This window comes from Limanda limanda, chromosome 1 (assembly GCF_963576545.1).
Source record: "Limanda limanda chromosome 1, fLimLim1.1, whole genome shotgun sequence".
NCBI lineage: Eukaryota > Metazoa > Chordata > Actinopteri > Pleuronectiformes > Pleuronectidae > Limanda > Limanda limanda.
This window is the reverse complement of record NC_083636.1, coordinates 36567263-36593322: the sequence shown is the minus strand read 5'-3', so window position 1 is coordinate 36593322 and position 26060 is coordinate 36567263. Positions and strand designations below refer to the sequence as shown.

The 26060-nt window shown below is 40.5% G+C and overlaps 3 protein-coding genes across 3 annotated transcripts in view; 2 read left to right on the top strand and 1 right to left on the bottom strand.

The window, feature by feature from the left end:
- The first annotated feature begins 1228 nt into the window (after positions 1-1228).
- ak3 (adenylate kinase 3) lies at positions 1229-5723 on the top strand. Its single transcript, XM_061074396.1, has 5 exons — positions 1229-1638; positions 2934-3053; positions 3221-3393; positions 3989-4107; positions 4752-5723. The coding sequence occupies exons 1-5, from the start codon at positions 1488-1490 to the stop codon at positions 4861-4863; spliced, it is 675 nt and encodes a 224-aa protein (XP_060930379.1). The 5' UTR covers positions 1229-1487; the 3' UTR covers positions 4864-5723.
- A 150-nt stretch (positions 5724-5873) lies between these two features.
- cdc37l1 (cell division cycle 37-like 1) lies at positions 5874-15163 on the bottom strand. Its single transcript, XM_061076637.1, has 7 exons — positions 14801-15163; positions 12748-13047; positions 12506-12599; positions 12035-12150; positions 11343-11465; positions 10947-11114; positions 5874-10164 (listed from the first exon to the last, which is right to left on the bottom strand). Exons 1-7 carry the CDS (start codon positions 14903-14905, stop codon positions 10048-10050), a joined length of 1023 nt encoding a protein of 340 aa, XP_060932620.1. The 5' UTR covers positions 14906-15163; the 3' UTR covers positions 5874-10047.
- A 1078-nt stretch (positions 15164-16241) lies between these two features.
- The window catches only part of exd3 (exonuclease 3'-5' domain containing 3), a 36916-nt gene continuing 27097 nt past the window's right edge, over positions 16242-26060 (top strand). Inside the window, exons 1-13 of the mRNA XM_061073887.1 lie at positions 16242-16302; positions 18789-18836; positions 21678-21742; positions 22677-22838; positions 23436-23621; positions 23749-23802; positions 23930-24069; positions 24149-24255; positions 24347-24420; positions 24861-24899; positions 25017-25183; positions 25494-25647; positions 25783-25981. Of these exons, the coding sequence (XP_060929870.1) occupies positions 18809-18836; positions 21678-21742; positions 22677-22838; positions 23436-23621; positions 23749-23802; positions 23930-24069; positions 24149-24255; positions 24347-24420; positions 24861-24899; positions 25017-25183; positions 25494-25647; positions 25783-25981 (1375 nt within the window). The 5' untranslated portion in view covers positions 16242-16302; positions 18789-18808. The remainder of the gene's footprint in view (positions 16303-18788; positions 18837-21677; positions 21743-22676; positions 22839-23435; positions 23622-23748; positions 23803-23929; positions 24070-24148; positions 24256-24346; positions 24421-24860; positions 24900-25016; positions 25184-25493; positions 25648-25782; positions 25982-26060) is intronic.

The following is a 26060-nucleotide window of genomic DNA, read 5'->3' as shown; positions in this document are numbered from 1 at the left end:
AGATAGATAGATAGATAGATAGATAGATAGATAGATAGATAGATAGATAGATAGATAGATAGATAGATAGATAGATAGATAGATGGATAGATGGATAGATGCATAGATGGATAGATGGATATATGGATAGATGGATGGATAGATAGATAGATAGATAGATAGATAGATAGATAGATAGATAGATAGATAGATAGATAGATAGATAGATAGATAGATAGATAGATAGATAGATAGATAGATAGATAGATAGATAGATAGATAGATAGATAGATAGATAGATAATTTCAATAAGATAAAACCAAACTATCCATCACATGCTGGGATCATTCACTTGCTACAGCAGCCGATAGTCAAAACCAGGAAGACAAGAGAACATGTGAAAGTACAATATATTTATTTATTAATTTTTATTGTAATAATAAAGGCAACAAATTAAATAAAACACATAGAATATGTACATAACATACACAGCATATTATGGCAGGAGAAAAGTAGGCTAATTGAACCAAGTGCAGTGGCACAGGAAGACTACATGTGGGTGTATGTTGTATTTGTGCCTCATGTATACGAGATAACGAAACATATATGCATAGATAGATAGATATACAGATAGATAGATAGAATACGAGTAAAACAATGGTATGTATATTTTGTATTCAATCATGTGTACTCTTGTGAAATGACTTGTATATATACTTATATGTTATATAAATAAAATATAGAGGTGTATATATATATATATTTTATGACCAGCCCCATGTGACCGGCCCCACGTCACCGACTGAAGCTTTGTGACTCAACTGCAGAAACTGAGCCTGTTGGTTTTATTCCACAGGCTATAATAAATATATATAAACCTTGTTTTCTTGATGTTTTCATTACTAATAAAGTCACAATTAGCGTAATGATGTATATGAAATCAACATTTAATTTATTTGACGTGGCCAAGCTCCTTAAAAACACACATATAAAAATGAAGAGTGTGTCTGATGAGAGAGCAGGTTGTCCCAGGCTTGTGTGTAAACCTGCAGCTCTGTGCACTGAATCGAGGTTAGGAGAGGATTAATCCGCTCAGCCTTGCCAGCCAGCTCTCCCCGCCAGTAGGAAAGACCAATTACATAACCGCATTATACAATAAACACCTCCCCACCAAAGCGTAAACTGGGACCAGTCCGGGAAGTTTGGCTCATTTCGGCTCTTTTTCACTGCGTGTGCGTCGTCAGGAGACTGTCGCTGCATCCTCGTCTCCCTGTGATGCTTCATCATCTTCATCATCTTCCTCGTTCTTTCTCCTCCTCCTCTTCCTCCTGTTTTTCTGCGGAGCTTGAAACACAAGTCAAGGTCCGCGGAGAGTCTGGTTCCACTATAGAGAAGACGCGCCCACTCTTGGTTACGCTGCGCATCCAAAGGAGGAGGTGTTGCTTTCGGGCTTTCATGGGAACTACACGGATATTCCTCTCGTAGCAATTCGATAAGTAGTTCGTTTAATGATGGCTCTGCACAAGATTTTCCGGGCTGTCATCATGGGGCCTCCGGGATCGGGGAAAGGAACAGTGTCTGCGCGCATAACCAAAAGTTTCTTACTGAATCACCTCTCCAGTGGGGACATCCTGAGATGCAACGTCAACGCTCAAACTGGTGAGAAACGAGGGGGACATGTCGACTAACAAATAGTGAGACAGTGTTTTTATCATCTGGAACAACATCTGCACATGTTTAACCTGTTTTTAATAAGTCAGCAGGCTGCAAGGATATTATCAGGAGGCACTTCCTTTCATACCAGAGCACAACAAACTTATTACTGTGCTCAAAACCACAGGAAAGATACTCTGAATTAAACTATACTTCACTGCAAAGTATTGTGTGCAGAATAAGAACTGCTGTCTCAGTTTGTCTCCTGGACTCCTGTGATAAGAGGGACACTCCTTAAACGTTCATTTCTTATCTGTACCACAGAGGAACAAGAGTAGAAAATAAGCTGGCTTCTCTTCAGTCAAGGTCAAAATGGGTAGCATGTGCTAATGGAGCATTTTACCTCGTGTTTGCACTGGAAACAGTTGAGCCAACATTACCTGGTGCTTGGAATGAGGCCATACTATCTCTTAAAACCACCTTGGAGGAAGATAAAGGAAGGTGTAAGATAAGGAAAAGCCTGTGCACCTTTGTTCCCTGAGAGGAGGAGCTACAGATGAAGAGATGTGTGACGGTGTACAACCTTCAGGACTGGTTAAACCGAGGAGTGAATTACAGGGGTGAACTGAGGCCGTGGAAATACTCATTATTTATGCAGGCATGCATCCCCCCTCCTCATGCCCATGTTGTAGGCTCATACTGCAAAGTGTCTGTGCACCAGTTCACCTGAAATCCTTATTCTTGCTGGCAGCTGAGCCGAGCAGCTCCACCGCAGCAGCTAGAGCAGTCAAAGCAGTTTTTCTTGTAAAATTCCCCCCAAACAATCATTGGATCAGCAGCTGTGACCTTCCACTTCCTGAGACTTGTATCACACAAACCTTGTCTGTAGTGAAACCTCTTTTGGGTGTGAGCACTGCAGATAAACTCTATCTAATCTATCCAATAGATGAATCCATTTACTTGTAGACAAATCCTCCGAAGATATCTCTGAACCACTATTTGTTTTGCCAAAGCCGTGCATTTAACATGTACTAAACACTTAATAAGCATAAACTTATTTAGCTGTATGTAGAGCAATGCTGTATAACACCATGAATTCATAAAAATTCTACTCAACTTCTTCATGTAAGTTTCCTTACAAAGTTTTATGGTCCATTTTACCCTTTACCCTGTTTCTTCCTAGTGACATCAGAGTAGCACAGTCAGGTTGTTTCTCAAGGCTTGTCTTGAAGGTTGATTAAAACAGCATTAATTTCTTCGCATGATCAGCATCTCTTCGTTCTGTGTTTTTTTGGTGTCAGAGCTCGGCCTGTTGTTGAAGTCCTGCATCGATCAGGGTCAGCTCGTACCCGATGACGTCATGTCTCGTCTAATCCTGAGTGACCTGAAAGCCATGGGCCAGAGCAGCTGGCTTCTTGATGGTAAGTGTATATGGATGTTTGGAAAATCCCCCATATGGATGTTTATTTAGTTTACTGCTGTCAGGGCAACTTTCTCTTTGACCTAATTCCCATCCCGGCACAGTAATCTATCACATCCCACATCTTCCTCTCCTTGCTGTTCCTCCATTGTCTCTCTCGCTCTGCAGGTTTCCCTCGCACGGTGTCCCAGGCGGAGACGCTGGACGACGCCTACAGTGTGGACACAGTCATCAACCTCAACGTTCCTTTCCAGACCATCAAACAGAGGCTGACCTCTCGCTGGACTCACCTTCCCAGCGGCAGAGTCTACAACATAGATTTCAATCCGCCTAAAGTCCCAGTAAATACATCCTCTCTTTCTTCATAATTCTCTTAAAACATTTTGGATATAAACACAGAGACTCAAACCCCTGAGCAGAACAGAGCCACCACTAATGTTTACTGTGTCTGTATGAGGTCATCATTAGCATGATGGCCAGCTGCTCTGCTGGGTTGTGTTTAAGCCTCAAAAGAATACAGTGGAAACACAGTGTTGTTTCCCAACGGCTGAAAATGCAGGAAAATCTAAAACGCACTGAGAAATCCTCTGACATTCTTCAGCTTGACTTATTATCAGCCTTCCCTCCGGCACCACTATGTGTTTCTTGAGCAGTGTTTACATTCCAAATTCTGTGTCTCTGGGTTTGAGCTCTACACGTCCTGCTCTTTGTTGCACAACAAGCACGTTCACTTTCAGCAATTCTGTCTCAGCAGCTTCACTTCTCCTTTTCCCTCTGCAAAACTCCTAAAATATTATATCACTCTGTATTATTCAGCAGTTACAGAAGCAGTTGAAAAAAACAAAAAATATACAGTGAGTTACAGTGTGTTGTGCATGGGTCATTTGTATGTAATTGTGTCACTAACAACATTATTTGTCCCTGTGTTGTCTCCAGGGTTTGGATGACGTCACAGGAGAGCCTCTGGTCCAGAGGGATGATGACACACCAGAGACAGTAACTCAGAGACTGAAGTCCTATGAAAACCTGACAGAGCCTGTGTTAGAGTACTACAGGTAGGAAAGCACAGACGAATGAACCCATTGACAATTTTTTAAACAGTGTTTGATCACTAGGACTCTGGTTACTACAATAATTTATTTTGCATCTCTGACAATATTTTATTCATAGGCAAGATGGGCTCCATGTGATGTCTGACTGAAGAGTAGTCCACATAAATATCTTAACATAGGTAAAAGGCTGCAGCCAATCGTATTGGGCCTCGTCCTCTCTGCACATACATTAATAAAATAAACCATTTGTTTACCAGAAACAACAAAACCTTGCAGGCAAAAGCACAAATACTGGACGTGAGGCTTTAGACCCAGTTTACAAGTACATGCGTCATCATTTCTATTTCTGGACCAATTAGGGCAGGAAAACATATTACTCTGTGTTCCCTGAAACCACAGGGATATATGCTCAACTAGTGTTCTACTTATTCGCATTTGATCATAGAGTTTGAGGCCGTTAATCATTTGAAGAAAGTGCAGTAAACTTCAGAAGGATGGGGTGGAGGGTTCATTTTACTATCTACACTATTCAGCATGTTTTATTTGTAGTACAGTTAATTTTATGGAGGAAATACTGGTAGATCTGTAATATCTGCAGCTTTTTCTGATGGTAACAAAATGGTTTCTGTGTTTCTTTGCCTCTCCAGGAGTAAAGGTGTGCTCGAGACCTTCTCTGGGACAGAAACCAACAAGATCTGGCCACATGTCGAGGAGTTCCTCCACAGGAAACTTCCCTCCGTCCATCGGGGAGCTGCTTAGAAAACCTGAAGAGAAAAGACCCAGAAAGTCTTTAACGGCGGAGAAACACATCATCTGAGTGGTAATATAACCTGATGAGAGCAGTTGATGTCCGGTAGGAATGGACCAACTCCAGAGGTCGTTGGGAAAACTCCATGTTGCACTGTTTTCACAGTGTGGCTGAAAGTGTTTCGACAGACTCTCAGGACCTAAAATCCTTCAAGTGTTAGTTGTTAGAATTCACCCAGATTGTATCTCTTCTATAATGTGCCTTTAATTAAGACAGAAGACAGAGTCAATTGTCTACATCCTTTAAAAGAGAAATTGCTATTTGATTATGGGGAACATTTGTCAATGTTAAAGTCTGTCCTCTGTGTGTGAAGATACAATTCACTTTTATAACTTCTATTTTTCCTTAATACGACCGTGACTTCTGTTCTTTGTTGAGAATATTGTAGACGTAACAAAGGTGTTAATATCTTCCTCATCGAGACTGTTTCTTATGCAGTTGGTAATTTGCCCTAAAAGGGAAATGTGCCATGCTCTTCTACAAATTCAATGCACTTAAGTGCCTTTAGCTGCTTTTGGACAACGTACCAGTGAATGTAGTTAAGAGTAAATACTCATCATGAATACAACTGAACTGACTATTTAAAAGAATTTAATTTAACCTTTCAACCACCCAAAGTCTTAAATATCCTCTTATATAACCTGATCAAGCCTGTTTAATGTGACTTGAGTAGTAAGAACCCTTATTGAAAAGTGACTGTTTCAATGCACTTTGGTCTAAGTGTTTCACCGTGTCAAAAGCCACAGTAATGTTAACCTGCCTTGTTTCATGAATTGTACTGTAAAGACTTGAATAAAGCACATCTCCTCTTCATAGCTCAACTCTCTTAACTTAACATGAGTATTTATCATGAATTACATAAAAGCTCTCATGCTAGTATTGTATTAAGTGTAATATTGCAAAGCAGAATGTTTCAATGAATGATTTTGAGTGTCAGAAGTATCGAAATCAATGCCACAGATCCATATATTTATTTATTTATTCCACACATTTCTCTTTCTTAGCAAAACCTGGAGCCTACATTACCCACGATACAACTTGACAATCGGTTGAGACATGAAGTTATACAGCTGTTTCAATTCCTCACATTTTAAATGCCAGCTCAATTGAGTCGTTTTTGCAGCAGGTCCACAAAGAACTGTAGCAGTTGACAACAAGATAAGAATATTTAGCACTGGTGGTTTTATATTTGAGTTTCTTACAGTGGAACAAGAAGCCAAATCTCACTGCCGCCTGCTGTCAGTGATTTTTCCTAAAAGCTTAGCGCTGACTGACAGAGATACAGATACCAAATTCATACTTTGTGCTGAGAACGTCAAAAACACAGGATATACTGTAGAAGGACTCCAGAGACACTGGCCACAGGTTAAGTACAGCAGTTTAAGCCCAACAGTTGTTTTGCATAGTTGACAAGTCAATGTGGACCATATAGAAAGAAACAAAAAACATCAAAGTCCACTACAGCACATAGTTTTAACATCACTGCTCACGTTACCTGTTTGCGTTGACAGTATTTATAGTGCTTTTCACATGTTTCACTGCAGAATCAGCGATGCATCACACAGAAGCTTATGATGAATTGTACTTCAATGCATCGGAAGTTATTCCTAATGTCGCAGTCTTGTAAAAATCCTACTGTATTTGCCAATTTGTCTTATCAAATTAAGAGCAGGACTGTTGAAGGGACACTTCCTTGGAAGCCTAATGAATGTGGCAAAAGCTCCCCTGAACAAAATGAAGACAGTAAAAACACAAGGTAAAACTCAACAAAAATAACACAATTCAAACCACAAGCTGGTCAAAGCTTTACTTGTAAAATAAAAGATGTTCAGAGTTTCTGATTCAATTCTAGATGATTGGGAGCACAACAAAAATAAAAGACAAAAGTAAAAACTGCTAATTTTTAAAGTGCAGGACATTCAGATGCAGAGAGCTTCCTCCTGCACACAAATATACAGTAAAAGTCTCTCGGTGGAGAACACAGCCCTTTTATTCCTCCCCTTCATATTCCAACTCAAACCACACACACTGACAACAGTCTGCACAGAGCACTTGGTACACCTGTGGTTGCGACTCTGTTTCGGATGCTGGGTAAAAGACAGCAAGCTGGTACAGAATATACAAGTAAGTTTTACTCTAGAACATAACTGAACCACAGAAATATAAATACACAAAGCTCACACAGACCTAAGAAAATAAAACATAGAATTTGGCATGTTTTCTACTTTATCTAGTGTAGTCAAGGTTAAATTATATCACCTGTGCCTCAGCAGAAATGTGAAAAAATAGAATGAACCGAATGGAAGAAAGTTCCACAGGAGAATTATTAATCTGATAAATTATGTGACAAATGTAGGGCTCTCCTTACACCTTCCATTACCATGCCTCTGGCAAACAGATAGTACCTAGATGTGAATCTTATTATCCTGTCACATTTTGTATTAATGTGCATCAAAATCTGAACTTGTCGTGTAATAAATGCTGGGTTATCATGTTGTATCAAACATAAACTTTCAAACTTCTAACAAAAAGAGTGCAATGCTGTCTTTAGTATAGTGTTTGACTTTGTCTTATAACCAGCAGCTAAAATAAATGGAAACATAACAATAAGAGCCAGAACAGCCAAATGCACAACACCGATCCCTTTGAAATTACTGTATATTGTTTCATTCTGTTGTTTGTTAAATGGAAACTCCAATTATTTGCAAGTGATGCTCTATTCTGGTTCATAGTAGGAATACAATTGTGTTAATAGTGAAAAATACACAATTTAAATGTTTCCTACACACTTTCTAAATGAAATCTGAATGCCACAGATGCACATTAATGGCAGATGTAAACAAGCTTTAAGTTGGATTACTGATTCACTTTATAATTTCTTAAGCCTCTCCAGACAACACTAGGAAGAACCTTTAACATTAAAACTCTGCAGAAAACTAAGACTGCAAATTAGCAAAGAGTTCAGAGCAAACCATGTAAGGCCACATCGTTTCTAACAAACTCCCTTTAAAATTTGTAAAAAGCTGTGTTGTAAGATAAAGAAATCTATTTTATTCAACGTTGGTGCTCTTGCTTCATTTTGAGCAACAAGTCGGGCTGCTCTTTGTTACTTTTCTGGCTAAAAAGAAGGAACTGCAGCAGGTGTTGACAAAATAACGTACGACAAGAGCCAAGTAAAAGTTAAGGTGCAACATGTGATTTTCCTGCAGGAAGTGGGTGATGGGGGCTTGTAAAGGGCTTTAGCAATACTCATTCAGGACACTGGGCGCTACAGGGAGTCGCTGTTGGAAAGTTGTGAAGATACACCAGATGGGCCTGAGCTAGCTGTTTAGCATGCTAGCTTCAGTGGGAGCTAGGTGGTGATAGACACAGAAGCAAAGCAGGAGCTAACATTTAGGTGCGTTCCACCGTACCAGTAAGTTTGAAGGTTTAAATTTGCGGTGTTTCTGCTGAACTGGCCGGTGAACAGCAGTTAGTGCAGACACTGGATTTGTAGAAACAAACACTTCCATGTAGCTGCTCTGAAACATTTACACCAAACATTATCATCTTCTGTTTTACCAGAGTGACCTGTGCCACCCACACATACTGCACTTTAGATCCTCCTCCAACTGTGAGCCCGAGAGACCTTTGAGATTGTGTGCAACTCCTTAACATGCAGATCAGTTGGGATCCTGAATGAGCCAAAGCCTTCGTGTGACCCACTACAGAAGAGTTGATCTATAACTAACTGTACCTTCTTTCTGGTATGTTAAGTTGAAGAAGGCTAGGGAGGGAACATCCAGGTAACCACAACTTGAGGATCTTTACTGCCTGTTCATGTCAGAGATTCAGACATTAAATACATTCAAACTGCAGATTTACATGAGGTCTGCAAGTTCAGCTGTAGTGAGCCACTTTAAAAATAAAAAATAAAAGTCCTGTGTAAAACAAATCCTTAAGATGTGAGGCCACGTCTTAACCAGTTGGTGTAATGTTTGATTATTTTACTTTTTTTTAATTTCACTTCAAATCTAGTTTGAAATAAAATTTTCTGGATTGCAACTGATGGCAAATCCATTCATCCGGCGGTCAAGAGTCTCTCCAACTTTCCAAGTTTCATTTTAAGCACCTGTAACAACATCTCCACTAACCTAAGTTCTGCTTCGGACATTTTGCTGAGAAAGAATTTCATGGTTTTAGTTTCTTTGTGTTGTCTTGACTTAATTGTACGAGGATGTTTCTGTTTCAGGAGAAGTGAAAAACTAAATTAATGTGGACGTAGTTGAAAACTGTTGTGGAACACCAATTAATCATGACCTCATCGTGTAATATTTGCATTCTGCCAAGTGTCAGCTACTTTCAGTTCTTTATCTGTTTGCTCATCGGCTCAGTCACGCATTACGCAGACTTTGTACTATCGTGTAAAATTGGTTTAACGTCCGGTTCGACTGATTCAGACCTTTGCATTCATTTTCTCTGGGAAATGTACAGGGTTGCAGTGCAGCTTAGAATCAGCTTTTATCTCTCACATACCACACACCCTCTGGCCTGGGTTTAAAACTGCTGCTCCTCTCTGCCACTCACTGAACAGAGCAGATGCAGATAAACCCATAGGTCAACACAGGCAGCTCTCTTCTGGGGCTAGTAACTCAGGGTTGACCGTTGCCTAGATTTGTCACTACTTGCTGTTATGACAAAGATAGCGCAGAGTGTGTTACATAATGGAAACAATTCTCAGATGCAGCCAATGAGGAAACTTCCAAAACTCATCCGACCGACCAATGGTGTGAGTTTATCACAAACTTATTTCTATCCCTCACTCACAGATGATGCATTGGACCGTGGCCAGTCCAGCCAATAACCAGCTAGATAATGAGAGGGTTGTAAAACCAGTGTTATTGAGCAACGCATACGTTTAGCGGGCAAGGGAAACTGCAAGAGCCAATAGCCAGACGCCTGTGATGTGCTAACAGGAAACCTGTCATCAGTAAAACATTATTTTCTGCATTGAAAAATGAAATACTGATCATGTCTCTGTTAACTCCTGCTCTGTATTGCTGTTTACGAGCCTGCTCTGCTGTCGAAGGAGGGCTTTAAACTCTTGTTCCTGGACAGGGAGACGATGGAGATGGAAGAAAAGCTGGAGCCAAACACTAGGAGGTCTCCATCATGCGTATGTCCTCTGTTTCTGTGGCGTCATCCTTTGTCCACTTTCCTGTGCTTGTCCACAGCCCTTCCTTTAAAAAGCGCTTCATTGGGTACTCTGCCACCTGGTGGAGGGAGACAAAAGGAAGAGGGTTCAAATGAGAGTCAACCAATGACACGTGAAGCTGTGCCAATATCAAAAATCACATGTAGTTCAAAATAAACAGAGCTAGAGCGACAGATTCTGGGGGATTAACATACTGCTGCCAGGTTATAGAGGATTATAATAGTGATGTAACAGCTCTCTGACTCTGTTGAAAAAAAGCTCTGTGCTTTGATTTTATCACAACCTACAGCAAATCTGCGAGGGCACAACCTTGTGTTTATCTTTTAAAAGAAAAGCTACAAGTGTGCATGTTCTCCTCTGGTCCCTCATCGGGGGTTTCGACTTCGAGCTTCGGTGAAGAGAGACGCTGCAAAAAGAGAACAGCAAAACTCCAAAAGCAAAACCAGCTTCAAGCTTGATCGCATTCCTCTGTGGGAGGAGAGGAGGAGTTTTTCTTATTCTTTTCTCTGGTGAGTTGATGTTTGGCAACTTGACAAACTGAGGGGCCAACAGAAGGGGGAGGGCCTCATTCTCTCCTTCTTACAAACTACAGATTAGAAAAGCCTGTGGAACACTGTATGCCATTTGGTCACTTTCACACTAGACTTCATCTAAACCTCTAAGTCCTCGCCCTAAAATAAAGAATCTCTCATGTTTATAATTAGTTTAAGGGTAAGGAGAGACCGCTGTTCTTGATGACATGTTCCATTGTTTGTATTAAGAAAAGTATATCCAAGAAGAATACAGTAACTTCTGTAACCTGTGTATCAGTAGCAATGGTGAAAAGTGAGGAACACTTACTGGAGAGTCCAAGGAGTCTTTGGGGTCATGTCTGCAGTTTGTGCCACTGCTCTGCAGTTCAGTGTTGTTCGGGGTTTCACCTCTACACTTCACTGAATATTCTTTAACTCTGTGTTTGAAGGCCTCGAGCTCTGTATGGAAGACTTCTAAGTAAACCTCTTGTCCTTCCTGTAAAGCATTAAAGAAAACAATATTCAGATAACAACATATGTTGCCTCCCCGTTTCCATTCTAGAAACAACTGAATTCAAGTGTAAAGCATTTTTAGCTATTTTCCTTTGTGGCCTTCTAAATTATCCGCTGATCTATTATGTCTCATGTCCCAACATCCAGCAGTATGAAAGCCTAAGGTAGGCACACAAGTAGGAGGTAGGTAGTTTCTTATCTTGCAGCTTACTTTGGCTTTGTGGAAGAACTGCCTGAAGCAGCCTCTGGGATCCTGCTGAGAGTTCAGGGCCATCTCCAGGATGAACTGCATGACGACAGCTTGGTGCGCCACCTGCTCCATCAGCGCCTCCTTCTGCAGGAGCATTAAAAAACAACAAACTTCAGAGATCAGGTCACCCCTTCAAAGCACTCAAATCGTTGAGTAATGTTTCAAATCACTTGTGTAAAGTCTAGACTTCAGCATTCAATGTGACACTGCATTGTCTTAAAAATGAACATGTGACTAGCTAACTCAGTCTAGCACAACAATCCTGAAATAAATCCTCCATTCATGAAGGTTATAATATATTTTTTCTGCTGAAATTATATTAAACATGTGCCGATTCAACTATGTGTTCATTTTGAAGTATGCACAGTCTGATGCTATTAAAATATATAGAGTTATGTTCACAAATGTGCCAATTATTGTCTATTTGAATCAATTATCTAATCAATCAATGAGGATAAGCTGAATAACTGATTCACCTCTCTGTAGAACACATTACAGTTTAATAACAAAACTCTTGAACTCACATCCTTGATCATAATATATATACAATGGTTACTAGCTATCGGGATAAATTAATCATTTGCTTTGGTCTTGTGACGGTGTTGTTAAAGAGTGGTTGATAACAAAAAGACACAATCTCATCTGTACATTACCCCTTCTTGCTGTAGTCTCATGCACCACAGTATTAAGTAGTTGGCTGTTTCCTCACAGATGAGCTGAGGCATGTGTGCAAGGAATCGCTGACTGTCGTCCCATCTCCTCAACATTCCTGAAAATGTAAAAGAAAGCATATTAGTTTGTTATATGAAGAATTAAAAGGGTCTTTAAAACAGTTCAATTACTGATGGGAAAAAAACTCATGTAATCACTTATAATATTAGTGTTAAAACTCTTATATAAAAGGCCCAAAACATTGTCCTGTTCATTCAGATATGTATCTGAAAACTAAACATCATCTCTTTCAGTGAAGCTGGAGGACAAATCATTTCTTAACTTGTAAGAATCTAAAAGCCACAGGTTGAGTCCGAAATGACAGAATATTATTAGACTGAAAACAATGTAGTCACAGGCTTTTTCAACCGTTACATTGCAGGCAAAACCACCTGATTTAGTGTGTGACTTACCAAAATGCCGGAGCTCATTCTCATACGTTTGGAGAAACGTGTTGCTTTTGTCCTGGTCCATTTCAACAGGCTGAATTTGGGCATTAATTATACTCTGTAAGAGAGAGAAGACATAACGGAGATTAAACATTACTAAATGGCGACCAGACAGTCGGTCACCCAGAGGAAAATATGTGAAAAAGTTGAATCACAACAGCAAAAATGGATCTCTCGTCTTTAAATCTTCTAATAATGAATGCTACCTTATCAAAAACATCCCAACTTGCGACAGCTCCGAGCACAGGACTGCGGCTTGGTTCCAGACCTCCCAGCATGCTCTCCTTGCGTCGCCACTCCTCCTCCGTGTGTGTGAGCTCTGTGGGACAGGCCAGTGTCCGAGCACGCTCCTGCTCCAGGGACTCGGAGCTGTGGACCCCTAGAGAACACAGCTGCTCCTGCGCCTCAGCCAGTCTCCAGCTGGAGACAATTGAGGCCTTAACACAGCGCTGCTGGCTCTGGCACAGAGATGCCATTGGACAGTCACAAAGCTGCGATGATGGCGCCTGTTGTGAGGTTAATGGATACAAAAAAAGAAAAGGAACACACCGTCAGTGACTCAATCAAATTAGTCAAGTTAGTTAAAATCTCTATAAACAGATTCCTAAGTAGCTAGCTGTTAATTGACATTAGTCAAATTGTTGCCTGGACCTAAAAGCAGCTACACAAAGTATCGTTGTTTATGTTTTGTGTGGAGAAAAATCCTACTAGTGTTATAAAAGAAACCTGACAGAATTTAAACAGTGTTCGCTGATTTCGAAATATTAGTTGTTGCCCCCAGAGGCTTATTCATCGTTAGCCTATAGCTGATGGGATTTAGTTAGTTCATAAAGTCCATGCTTTGAATGAGCAGAATTGAGAAAAGTGGGCTGACAGAAAAAATATGTTTCAGACTTCAGACAAATTTGCTGATGCACACACATATTTCTGTGGGTTGTGCAGGATTCCTATTTCAAATGCAATCAGTCTGCACTGTTTTAAAGAAGGCTCCAAGTTAAAAGACATCTTCCTTCAGAGGAGAGATGGATTAAACCTTATTGGTTTCTCATCTTATTTATTACATTTTCACTTTAATATGCACAATACTCATATACTTCTTATTGCCACTCACCGCCACACACCCTCCTCCAACCACTGATCATTTGAACATTTGTACATTTGCACTACTGTTACTTTTTTTTTACTACTAAATTACCATGCCTATAGTGTATTCATATTTATATATATTTTTATCCTGCTCATAGTGTATTCATCGTCCTTATATCTTACAATTCCTGTTAATACTGTAATATTCCATATATATTTCTACTGAACAGATCTTATTTATTTACATTTTCACTTCAATATGCACAATACTCTGCACTTTTACTTTTTTTGCACTTCTGGTTAGACGCTAAACTGCATTTCGTTGTATATGTACTTGTACTGTGCAATGACAATAAAGTTGAATCTAATCTAATCTAATCAACAGGGAGCCCAACTTTCCCAACCTTCCTTTCAATCACAGTTTTTCCATCCATCTTCACAGTGAACAGCTGACAGCAACAAACTGTGGCTGAATCACACACTAAGGCCAATTGGCTTTTAAGCCTTCATCGCCACAACCATGTTCTATTTAGGAACAGGGTGGAGAGAGAGGTCTATAAATACAAATCAAACCTGTCCGTTGCTTCATGGTTACCCAAACAGCCAAAGACCTTATCTGGTCCCCAGCAGCAACCCCACTCAGCTGTCATCAGTGTCAGGGACTGAATGCAGGACCTGAGGGACTGGGAGCTGCTGCTTCACGTCCACTTCTGACCTCTGACCTCACCAAGCAGCCCAAACAGGGATGATCTCTTTCCACAGCTGACTTTAGCAGCGGCCTGACAACGTGGAGTCATTGCCTGTGATCCGTTCACCTCATGGTTACACTGAATATAAACGGATCAGTGTTTTTAGCAGGTTAGCATTGACTCCAGCATGAAAGCTGATGTTTGCAAACCACACACACACACACAAACACACAACACGCTATCCAGGAATAACGCCACTTTAAAGTGATAGAAACTGGGCAACAGAACATAAACAAGACGCTGTTGTAAACCAAGCAGTTGCCCACACGTTGCTATCAACTGTCAACATGTGAACTTCAGCACAAACACAGATCCCCAGCAGGGTTAGCTAGCTAGCATGTTGTTAAACCCGTTAACTCACCGCTGGGATGAGACCAGTCTATTTGTTAAGACACACGTCTCCCACCAACACAGACTACATTACCTGCTGGTGATGGTAAACACCCCCGTGGACCCTGGCTGCTGAAGCTGGGTCCCCGCCGGACTCCTCCACGGGGTAAACCGAGGCTCCGGTGCCCCGCCACTCCATCACTGCTTGTCCGCTAGCCGTTAGCTCCGCCGCTAGCTCCGCCTGTGGACGAGCTAGCTAGCAGATGCTAGCTGGGGCTTGGAGGGGATCAGAAGCAGAGAAGCTCTCTGCGCCGGGCGGTCAGCCACGTTTTATACGGGAGGTCAGCGGGTCCGGCTGGGGAAGAAGAAGGGGAAGGAGAAGGGGAAGGAGGAGAAGGAGCAGCACCGGTTAATAAAAACGTTAGCTCCTCAAACAACAACAACAGCCACAACTACACTGACTCCTGCTGGGACCACTCGTTTATTTTTAATAAGTGACCCACAGGGCACTTGGTAAACAAGTTTGACCCATGTGACAAAGTTATTTCAAATTAATGTATTATAATAATAAATATTATTATTATTGTTATTATTACACAGAACATGGTTTTACTTGAGTGAACATTAAACTCAGTCCACCCTGGGCAGCATCAGGTGTAAAAATATCCCCCCAAAACATTCACTGTAGAGTTAAAAAAAAAACCTTTAATACATTTAAAAGGACCACAATTAAAGGAAATGTTTGTAAACAAAAAAACTGAATACATAAATATCGCTGCAGCCAGAATGGGTTTGTTGCTGCTTGATGTAAATAATTAAAATGTTATAACAAAGGCTATACACACACTTTTATTTCATTTTATGTTTATGTAAGATATATTATCTCATATAGGGCTTGGATTTGAATCGAAAGTCTGACTGCAACCTGCATATTTTTTTCATAGTAAATAAATTAAACCTTAGTCAAGCACATTAAATACAGATTTAAAGATAGATAACTTAAGCTATACAAAGTAGTGCATTAGAGATAGCCTGTTAATTATGGTAAAAGCAAAAAGGGAAAAACTTAAAATATAAAAATGAAATAAAGATAAGTATAGGCAGAAATGGTGACAGTCTGGCAGCATTTATACGTATAAGTATAAATCTGGTCATCTAATAATAGTGAAATCAAATATTTCAAGGCAAGAGAAAGGAGTCACTACAAGTAGAATGTAAACAAGACCAGTAGGGGGCGGTAAGTTATTTTACTAGCATGACAGCGTTCTCTGAAAATAAGTAGTAGATGAAGAATAATATATAGGTACATGAAGCCCTACTTTTCGACTTGTAGGCAGCTTAATTTGCAGTATATACTTTTTCTCAGACAATAAATCCATCTGCACTGATTAGTGTCAAAGCTGAGACGTGACTAAGTTATTATATTCTCTAATGTATGGAGATTTGTGTACAGCGTGAGTGTAAAATCTGCCTGACAGGTTTTACCGAGGGCATACACAGTGCCCCACCAAAGTCCATTCAACCACACTGGCTAACCTGGAGAAACTTTGGCACCAGTTTACCTGACAGGAGCTCACTGGGAGAAAGTAGCACACGGTGAGTGCTTTCCTGTCGATAATATAACACAACACCAGTATCAGTAAATACCTGTCGCTTGTTGACACGCGTGAAAAACACAAATAAAGTCGACTGTGCGTTGGAGAACAACAGGAAGTGCTAGCTAGCATCGATGTGTGTGAGCTAGCTTAAAGTGAGTCGCGGTATTTAAGGTTTCCTCGCGTCCTGGCTAACGTACAATCACCGTGTTTGGGTTTAGCTAGCTGTTAAATCAGAATAACTACAGGAGGTTTGACATGACAAGGCTGTCAGGTATCATGAGCTTTACTTCAGTGGATGGATCACACAAGCTAACAGTGGTTAGCATGGGAGTCTCACACTGAGGAAGTAGGGAGTTTCCTTTCCTAACCACTAGGTGGGGGTAGACGATAACAAAAGCGAAAGGAAAAGTCCTTTTTGCTTCAGGAACCTTCCTAGTTGAGTGAAATCACCCGGAAGTGTTTCAGAGGCCGCCATAATAAGAGCTGTTCAAATTCTCTAAATGATGAGGAAAGGAGCTTCAATGCTTCCTAATTTATCTCCTTAAGCAGAGGAAACATCGGACCATCCCTTATTAAAGAAAAGGAGAAAATATAAAAAACAGAACAGCTGTTTTATTCTTATTCTCTAAATACTTGTATAAAAGTTATCTTAATTTCCTGATCGTGGAATGGACAAAATCATTTTACCCTTCCTCTGTTTAAGGTTTTCTCCTCCATTTCTTTCTCACATTCTTACATCGTTTCAACATCTCAGTCCTGATTGTTTATTTAGATTTTTCTATTAAATCTGTTTAGTTGTTATTTCCTGTGTCACCTTCTGTTTTACAAAGGAAACTTTATTATAACTGTCAGCACACAGCACAGAGGAGTGAACATTTTGTGCATATCTTCTGGTATAAATACATTGGTTTGAAGAAACAAAAATGCTGATTGTAAGTGGAGTCAGATTTTCCCGGCACAGTGGTTCTCCTTTCCTAACTCATAACATTACATTTCATTTAGCTGACCCTTCTATCCAAAGCAACTTACAATAAGTGCATTCAACTCCGAGGGTACAAACCCAGAACAACAACAATCACAAAAGTACAATTTCTTTAAAAAAAAAATCAAAACTACATAGTAAAGTAAGTGCCATTTAAGTGCTACTAAATTGTTAGTTTCAAAATTGTATTAAAGGTATAGTCAGAAGAGGTGTGTTTTTAGTTTGGGTTAGGGTGTTTGGGCGGAAGATGTGTAAACTTTCTGATGTCCGGATTTCGATGGGAGCTCATTCCACCATTTAGGAGCCAGGACAGCAAACAGTCGTGATTTTGATGAGTGTTTAGCTCGCAGTGAGGGAGCAACAAGCCGAACGGCTTGGGGTGTAACGATGACCAAGTCCTGGATGTAGATCTGATCCGTTCACAGCACGGTACGCAAGCACCAATGTTTTGAAACGGATGCGGGCAGCCACTGGTAACCAGTGAAGGGAGCGGAGGAGCGTCTTCTGCTTCACATCTGTCCTTGACCCTGTGACGTATTCCATCGGGTTCAAGGAATAGTGGTTAGGAAAGGAGACTTTGACTGCAGGTGCTCTTCCTCTTCCTCCATTTCATCCATCCCAGTGCCAGGACGGGGCTGGATGCCAAACCCCGCCTCTAGAGCCTGCAGACATTCAGACAGGGAGAAACAACCAGACTTCAGGCCGAATAACAAAACATCCTCAGCCTGAAATCTAGTCTCATAGCCAGCTGGCTTCCTGCCCTTTCTCAGGCCGCTGTTCCCACAAGTTTCTGTGTGTGTGTGTGCGTGCTTCTGTGTGTGTGTGTGTGTCAATCAGAGACATAGAGTCTGTGGTGTCAATGAAGGAACCATGATATCTGCAAAACTGGTTCATATAATCATGAGTTGTTGGATCAGTTTCTTTGTTGTTTTATTATGTATTCGAGACACTTCCTCATTTTCTATTCATGTGATTTTCATTTCTGTGACATCAGTTTAAAGAAGTTCCTCCCCAACACAGTTCAAAACAAAATAATACAAACACACAATGCAGGGTGGCATATCTTGACCTATTAGTTCAGTCGAAAGGTTTTACAGTATTATGGCCCATAATTACATGCTTGTAAAGCTGCAACAGTATGTTGATTGTCAGAAAACTAAGGAACAGTCATTTAAATAATCAATTCATAGTTTCCTTTAAATTTCATACATATTTATACATTCTGCTTTTGTAAAATGCTTTGTCATTGTAAATTGTATGTCCTTTGAGGGGGGGCTGTTGGTTAAACAAGAAAATACTTTAAAATGACTCCTTGGGGTCTGTGAAGTTAAAATGTCATTTATTTACTCTATTTGTTGACAATAAAAAAATTACTGTTAGATACAGCTCTACCCAATTTGTAAAAGAAAGAATATAAACTTTTAGGTTATATATATTTGAACAAATGTAATGGAGACCTCCTATTTACTGCATTGTGTTGTTCTGTGTGCCCTCTTCTACAGAGTGACAGCCGCACAGAGAAATGAACCCTCAGGCTCCACATGCAGCAGGTTTGTGACACCGTTTTTTCTACACACACCTCTTTCAAGTTATGATGCAGAATATTTGGGGGTTAATTCTAATTGCATGATGGGTACAGAGACGCACAAGTTGCAAGAACAATCCCTGGAATGAAATGCACTCTCTCTTCTAACTTTAATGTCACTAAGGTCAGGTAACAACGCTTTTATGCCCTGGTTATTAGGCATTTGAGTTCATATACATATATATCATTACCACCGGACACAAGGAGCTCATAGTTAACAATGATATCGACATCATCATAGTTTCTCCCCCCCTGTAGACGCTATAAGTATGTGTCAGTCCTCACTGGTATGGAAAACAAGCTATTGTGGGTCACTTCTGGAGAGGTAATTAACATACAAAAGTTGAATCAAACTCTATGAGTGCTGGCATGTTCCTCATTTTCAAGATTCAGTAATAGCACCTGTTTTTCCAGCACCTACAACAGCAAATGAGAAGAGAAGCACTTGTAGGGGAATGTTGTGGCATCCTTCCAGTGCAGTTGAGCCACTTGCCCAACCTCTGCCAAGTCACACTGGTGGCTGCAGTGACACTAAATGCCACATTTAGACACTTGATCTCTGTGTTTCCTTTATTTTGGCAGCTGCCTGGCAACAGGCTGTTAGACCTGCCCGTGGATTTAATCTCTGTCTAATTTGACTGAAATTTAAGTGTGATATTATTTTGTAAAGAGTGGGAGACAGTGTGAGTGTCAGATTACTTTAAAATCCACTAAGTGAAAACATAGTATTTTTGTTCTCATATTTCAAATTCTCTTGCATCAAAGAGTAAAGAAAAGCATTCGCATTCCCAGAGTTGAGTGAGTGCATGTACTGTATGTGTGTCCATGTATTTGTATGTGGTGATGGGGTTATTATGTTGTAATGAATGGGGAGCCTCCAGCTCTGTCATTCACCCACCATTCAAGATTATAAAGAAACTACTTGCTGCACATTCCTCTACTCTCCTCTTTGCTACTTCACTATCCTCTCCTCACTCAAACGGCCAGGGTGGAGTGAAGTGGGCTCTGCTGTTTGTGTTTGTGTGAGTCCCTGTGCACGTACGCATGTTCGTTAGCGGGATGAATGGGCTGGAGTGGGATTTATAACAGCAGAGAAACAGCAAAGGCAACTTTGTCATTCAGATGTTTGAAATTAAAGGCCCTTTCAGTGTTTTTGCACATCAGTCTATTTGCTACAAATCCGGTCCTTGCTGTTGTTGACCGTTTTCTATGGCACGCTCTATTGTGGCTGTCAAAGCTGTGACATCATGGTGAGATACTGAATGTAGTTATTTTGAAAGGCCGGCAACAATTGAGCATTTTTTTTCTAAAATAAAAGCCGTCTTCTCATGCAACGTCTAATTAGCTGACCATAGATTCTCATATCAAGTAAAACCACAGATTTTCTGGAAAAAGGACATTCATGAAATGGCTTTATACTTTGAAATGATTGACACCAATGTGAAGCATTCATGGTTTGTACTAAATTTGTCAGACCTTGCAAAAGACTGGTATGGCACAACTGAAAATAATCACAGAGGAAATGATTCAGTGTTTGTTATATAAAGGAGGTGATTTTTTTCTTTGTTGTGATGTTAAAATGAGAAGGAAGGAAGAGAAACTCTGTGAAAAATGACCAACATGGAAGTGAGACAAAAATTATTATTAAATTATATGGAAGACATGGGAAGTGTCATACCAGGACAGATGCAGTAAAGAAAGAGGCCAAGGTGGAGTGAGAAAGGGAGAAGCCTTTTGGTCTGCGTTCCCAGGCTGTGCATCAGGAAGGCTGTATTTTTTACACCATGACCACCGCATAGCCCTTTCCTGGGGAAATCCGAGACAGAATGGAGAGAGGCTGCTGCGGGGCGGGAGAGTAGAACAGGAAAAACTAGCCCTGGGAAGGAGGGAGGGAGGGAGGTGGGGGGCAGGTACGGGGGAGCCCACACAGCAAGAGCGACAGAGAAAGAAGCTGAAGCTTTTGGGAAGACTCAGTGGAACACACGCACAGACCCATAGCCACAAAACGTGAAACACGATGCATGTACACATCTCCCCTTTTGCTCACTGTGGCCTTCCCGAAAACAATTCTGGAAGAGTCTTCTCTTGAGTATTTTGGCTGCAGATTCAGCTGGAATGCAGAGCTAATGCCGCGCTCCTCTACTACCCAACCAGCCTCAGCTGTTAATCCGATGATACGGCTGCTCTGTTGTGCCTGTTAACAAAATAATATTTGACGTTATGGCTTCTCAGCTATGCCTGTTTTAACAAACAACATTTCCAGTATATTGCATTACCTATAAGCTAAGATTTAGGTTGGGAACAAAACCAGGTATTTTAGGTGTTTTACATTTTATTAACATGACCAGTTTTTCAGAGCAAGGGCAAATCAACATAGTGAATTATAACTGTTTGAAACACTGCAATGTAACTCTATTGTTCCGAGGAAGGAGTGTGGAGGAGTTAAACAAAAAATGTTAATTGTGCTATTGGGATGAAGTAGACCTGTTAATGCTAGAAAAGTTAAGTTGGTTGTAATAATCACGCAAAGGATCCACTTTGTACATAGACTAACTTTTAATTTGTATTAATCATGAGGTCAAGGTTTTGCTCTGGAGGTTTTGAATCTTGCATACAGTACGTTTCATTGTAGTATTTACTTTAAATTCCCTAAAATGAGCCTCTAAGACTCAAACGTTAAAGTACTACAGAGGCCAAGAGGTTTTGATTCCATGTCAGGTTGACAGAGCTCAAAGGTCAGAGTGAAACTTCACCTCATCTGTGTGTGCGTGTGCCTGTGCGTGTGCGTGTGTGTGTGATCCCACAGGTCTTGACCCTGCCGTGCTGAGAGACCAACTCTTCCAACTATGGAACTGGAAAGATCTGCAGATGGTAAGAGTCACTTTCACAGCGTGTGTCAGTTCCACACATGCAATATTGCGTCAGTGTGTTTACAAAGGTAGAGAGACGGGAGTCTTTTTGTCTCAACAAGAAACACTTGCACAGGAAGGAAGAAGAGAGAGAGAGAGGGAGAGAGAGGGGGACAATGTTTAAGTAAAGTTCACCAGTGTGTGTGAACGCGTGCATGTGGGTCTGTGTGTGTTAATGAGGAAACCAGAGTGTCTGTCAGTAGGAAGGAAGGAATTTAGGTTGCACTGAATGAACTTGAGATCTGTGTGAGGAGGATATTGAGTGGATGACATCTGTTTTGCAAATTAAGACACACGGCGCGAAGCATTCTCACACAGATATTATTTTTCTCATGTAGGAAATGTGTTATGCCAGAGTTTGCATTCTTAAGTTGAGACTTAAATGTGTCACAAGCTCGTGTCTGCTGGGCCCAGAGAGGGAAGTTAGCTTGTTTTCTTCATACTTTTATGTCTTAAAAAGTTGAAAAGTCCAGTTGCCTTGTTTTACCTACAACTGTGACTCAGTCGCAGATGATGATTTATTAGGAAATAGAGGAACACATAATATCTTCAGATTCCTACACCTGGGTACTTCCTTTCATAATACACTCTAACAGGATTGTTAAATTAAAAAAAATAAAAACAGTTTTGTACATTTCAAAAGGAGCATCTCTTTCAAACATTTAGAGAATTTTTCTTTTGAAATTCCCTTCAACATGTTTCTTAGTTTATAGTCTATTTTCCAGGAAATACTGCATGGCTCTTATAGGAATGACTCACAAACACAAGGGTTTAGATCTGAGTGAAACAATCTTAAAACAAGATTAAAAAGATACATTTGTAAGGTTATACGCATCAAGCTTTTCTTCTCTGACATTACCTTTTCACCACTCCCTCCCTCTCTTTCCCCCCCATAGCTCCATTTGGTAGCCTTCGAGGGATTTCCCAGGCTGTCTGATCCTCTGGAGGCCTTGCTAACAATCGTGGAGGGCTGTCCGGGCAGACAGAGCGGCCGGAGCCACACCCTCGGCCACCACATCCTCATGGAATTCCAGAGGTGGATGAAGGAGCATCCTCAGGTAAATGAAATTCATCAAAGTAACTGTAGAACTGTACCATAGAGTCTAGTCCAAGTTAACTGGGATGTTTTGGGGGCAGATACCAGTACCAATATTAGAGAGTAAAATTCCCCCATATTGGCCGATATGTAAACATTTGGCAATTATTCCCAAGATGTCGTTGTCAAACCATTATGATAAATGTAGTTGGGGATTGAGATTTTACTGTTAACCATAAACCTTATCACATATACATATGAATAAAAAGAAAAACACATAAATAACTTGATATATAGAATTAAGAACATGTTTATTTGTATACAACATGCACTGTATATTCTATAAAATAAAAGATTTCATATTCACATATATTTCATATGGGAAAGACTTGTATTGGCTGAATATTATTGATCAGGCTAGTTCACCGTTGCCCCCATGTAACTATGGGCCAACTTCCTGCCACCTTCATGGCCACACAGGTTTTTACCACGACTACCACAACAGCGAGATCAGCAATACTTTGTGCTTTATGTTTTCCTTCGTGATGACTAATCTCTGTATAAAGTAAAAATATAATATACATTTTTTTCGTTTCCCCATTTTTTGTTTTGCCACCAGGTCTCCCTGAGTTCACTCTCAGAGCAGCAAGCACTGGAGCTCCAGCGTCGTGCTCTGCGTTTACCAGCGGAAGCCCAGGCCAGCTTTTTCGAGTGCCTCATAAACATCTACCAGCTCGGCTCCCTGGATCCAGCCGAGCTCAGACTGCACTTTGGGAAGCTACAGGCTCTCAGCAGCTACAAAGAGGTGGCGTGAAATTTACCATTTATTATGGCAGAAAGGTTTTAGGCAAAACTATAAACATTCAAATTATTTCTGACACTAATCGTACATTGTTTGATATTGTACTGAATTTCTCTCGTTATTTTCACAGGCAGCTATTCTCTGCATAAAGCTTAACTTGCAGAAGGAAGTGAATATGGAGGAGGTGAGACAAATATTTGCAGCACATTGGTCCACGTAAAATTTGTATTGAATATATGAGCACACTTTACGTTTGTTATATCTGAATGTATAAATCTTTAATCAGGGTTATTTGAAATGTTCCTCTGCAGATGTGCATACCGTTAATCCTGCAGGATAAGCTGCCAATGGCAGAGTCCTTCGTCACGGGCCACAATCATCTGGAACAACAGCTTGTCACACTGCTGGACTCCTGGTGCAACCCCAACTTCAGTGTAGAAGAGTTAAAGAAGTATGAAAGCCTTTGTCGTACATGTAGGCATCAGTGTGCAAATGTATAGATCTAAACATGATTGTGTGTGTTTTCACAGGCAGTTCCCTCGGCTCTCCCTGTCCAAACACACCATGGGCCTCATCGCACCCAAAATGCTCGCCAAACACATCCTAAGACTTGCAGAGAAATTCAACATCGACCAAGGTGTGTGATGAGGCATGTGTGCAGTTCTTCATGAACTGTGTGTTTGAGCGCTTATGGAAGAAAAGATTATGATCTGTGTTTTTTGACCCAGGTCTGTATCCCAATGCTCTTCACAAGAGGAGACTGGACTCGTTGCGGTTCCTAATGTACAAGAGGTTTGTGGAGGTAAGTGGTGCAGCACGCTTTCAAATGTTATTTACTGTCATAACATAAACCAGGTAGATAAGTAGGCTAGTACGAACTGGATGTAATAATGATGATAGATTGATAGAAAGATAAATATCCTTTCTTGTTTGGTACACAATGTCACAAATTGAGACTGTACTGAGAATGTTGGCAGTGTTGCTTCCTTCTGTTGAAAATGTAAATTAACACATAACTGTCTATTATCACTGAAAGATTTTTCTTCAACCTACTAATCGGTCCTTTGAATAAATATCAGCCTTTGATTCAGTGGGAAGCGTTTCTGTGTTATTACAGAATATAGGTGAAAGACAAGCAGAGACTTCAATGAAGTGTGTGAAATTTACAAAGATATGGTACAGAGGAGATACCTTCATATCAATCCATTCACTAAAGGCCAAATCCCGTTCTGGTATTTTCAGAAAACCATGACAGAGGACAACTGGAGTGACCACGTACAGGTGAGTTGTGTTTATAGATTAGTCTTTGACACGACGATGAATAATGATGTGAATAATCTGCACTTTACATTCACATTAGTTTAACATTAGTTGTATGTGTGTATTATTTATATGTAGAGTGTAGTGGCAGATGACCTTGAGCTGCAGATACAATTGGTGGAGATGTTGGTGAAGTACCACGGTGTCCAGAAAGCCGCCCAGTGGTCCCTGAAGTACAACATCCCCAGATATCGACTTCCCTTCGGGGTATGGGAAACACAGCAGCGCCTACCACCTGATCTACAGTAAGTTGGTCAAAAATAAATGTATCCTATTGTACAACTTGCAGGTATGTACAAGCTGTACTTTCTAATATGAAGATGAATAGTTGAAGCCCTAAAGTGTTATCGCTGAAGTGCATTTCATAGAGGGACCTTCCAATTCCCAAGTGGTTTGTGACAGATGAATCATTCCACATTATCATCTTTTATTTCATTCATTCCATCCCTTTCCATCTCTCTAATGAAACGATCTCGCCACTCTGATTTGTTTTCTGTCTATTTATCCTTTGTATGTGCACACTCACAATAACACAACTTTCTCGTATCTGCTCAGACAGATCTGTCCGAGTGGTTCCGCACAAACTGAGGAGTGGATATCGTCTGAGAATCATACTCAAAGGTTCTACCAGGTGCCACTCACTAAAGACAAGGTTTCCTTTGTGGGCACGGCAGAAGCTCTCCAGAGATGTCGAAACATTGTGCTGAAGGTACAGAGATAAAACAGGATAAATAAAGAAAAGGACGTTTTAGCCCTCTTTTGTGATATGAGTGTATTTTTATTTTGTGGATAAAAATATATATTTTTGTTGCTGACCAATCATTCTTTCTCTATCCTTTCCAAGGAAGGTGGCGTAGTGGGTATTGACATGGAGTGGCAGCCCACATTTGGCTGCATCGTAACTCAGCAAGTGGCCCTGATACAGCTTGCAGTTACTGACCAGGTTTTTTTATTGGACCTCTGTGCAAACGGATTCTGTCAAAACCCAGATACCTTGAGTTTCCTCAGGAGTTTGTTCTCGGCAAGAAATATCCTTAAACTGGGTAAGAAATAGTCTTGATCGAGGTTAATTCAGATTTATTCAAGGCCTTTCTCTTAATGCTTTTGATGCTCACATTTCTC

Bases quoted from the DNA above. Each gene is read 5' to 3' on its own strand.
- ak3 (XM_061074396.1), top strand. From the start codon at position 1,488: ATGATGGCTCTGCACAAGATTTTCCGGGCTGTCATCATGGGGCCTCCG. The intron at 3,394-3,988 runs GTAAATACATCC...TGTTGTCTCCAG, and splicing joins TCAATCCGCCTAAAGTCCCA to GGTTTGGATGACGTCACAGG. The intron at 4,108-4,751 runs GTAGGAAAGCAC...TTGCCTCTCCAG, and splicing joins CCTGTGTTAGAGTACTACAG to GAGTAAAGGTGTGCTCGAGA.
- cdc37l1 (XM_061076637.1), bottom strand. From the start codon at position 14,905: ATGGAGTGGCGGGGCACCGGAGCCTCGGTTTACCCCGTGGAGGAGTCC. The intron at 12,600-12,747 runs GTAGCATTCATT...TCTCTCTTACAG, and splicing joins GTTGGGATGTTTTTGATAAG to AGTATAATTAATGCCCAAAT. The intron at 11,115-11,342 runs GTAAGCTGCAAG...AATGCTTTACAG, and splicing joins AGTTCTTCCACAAAGCCAAA to GAAGGACAAGAGGTTTACTT.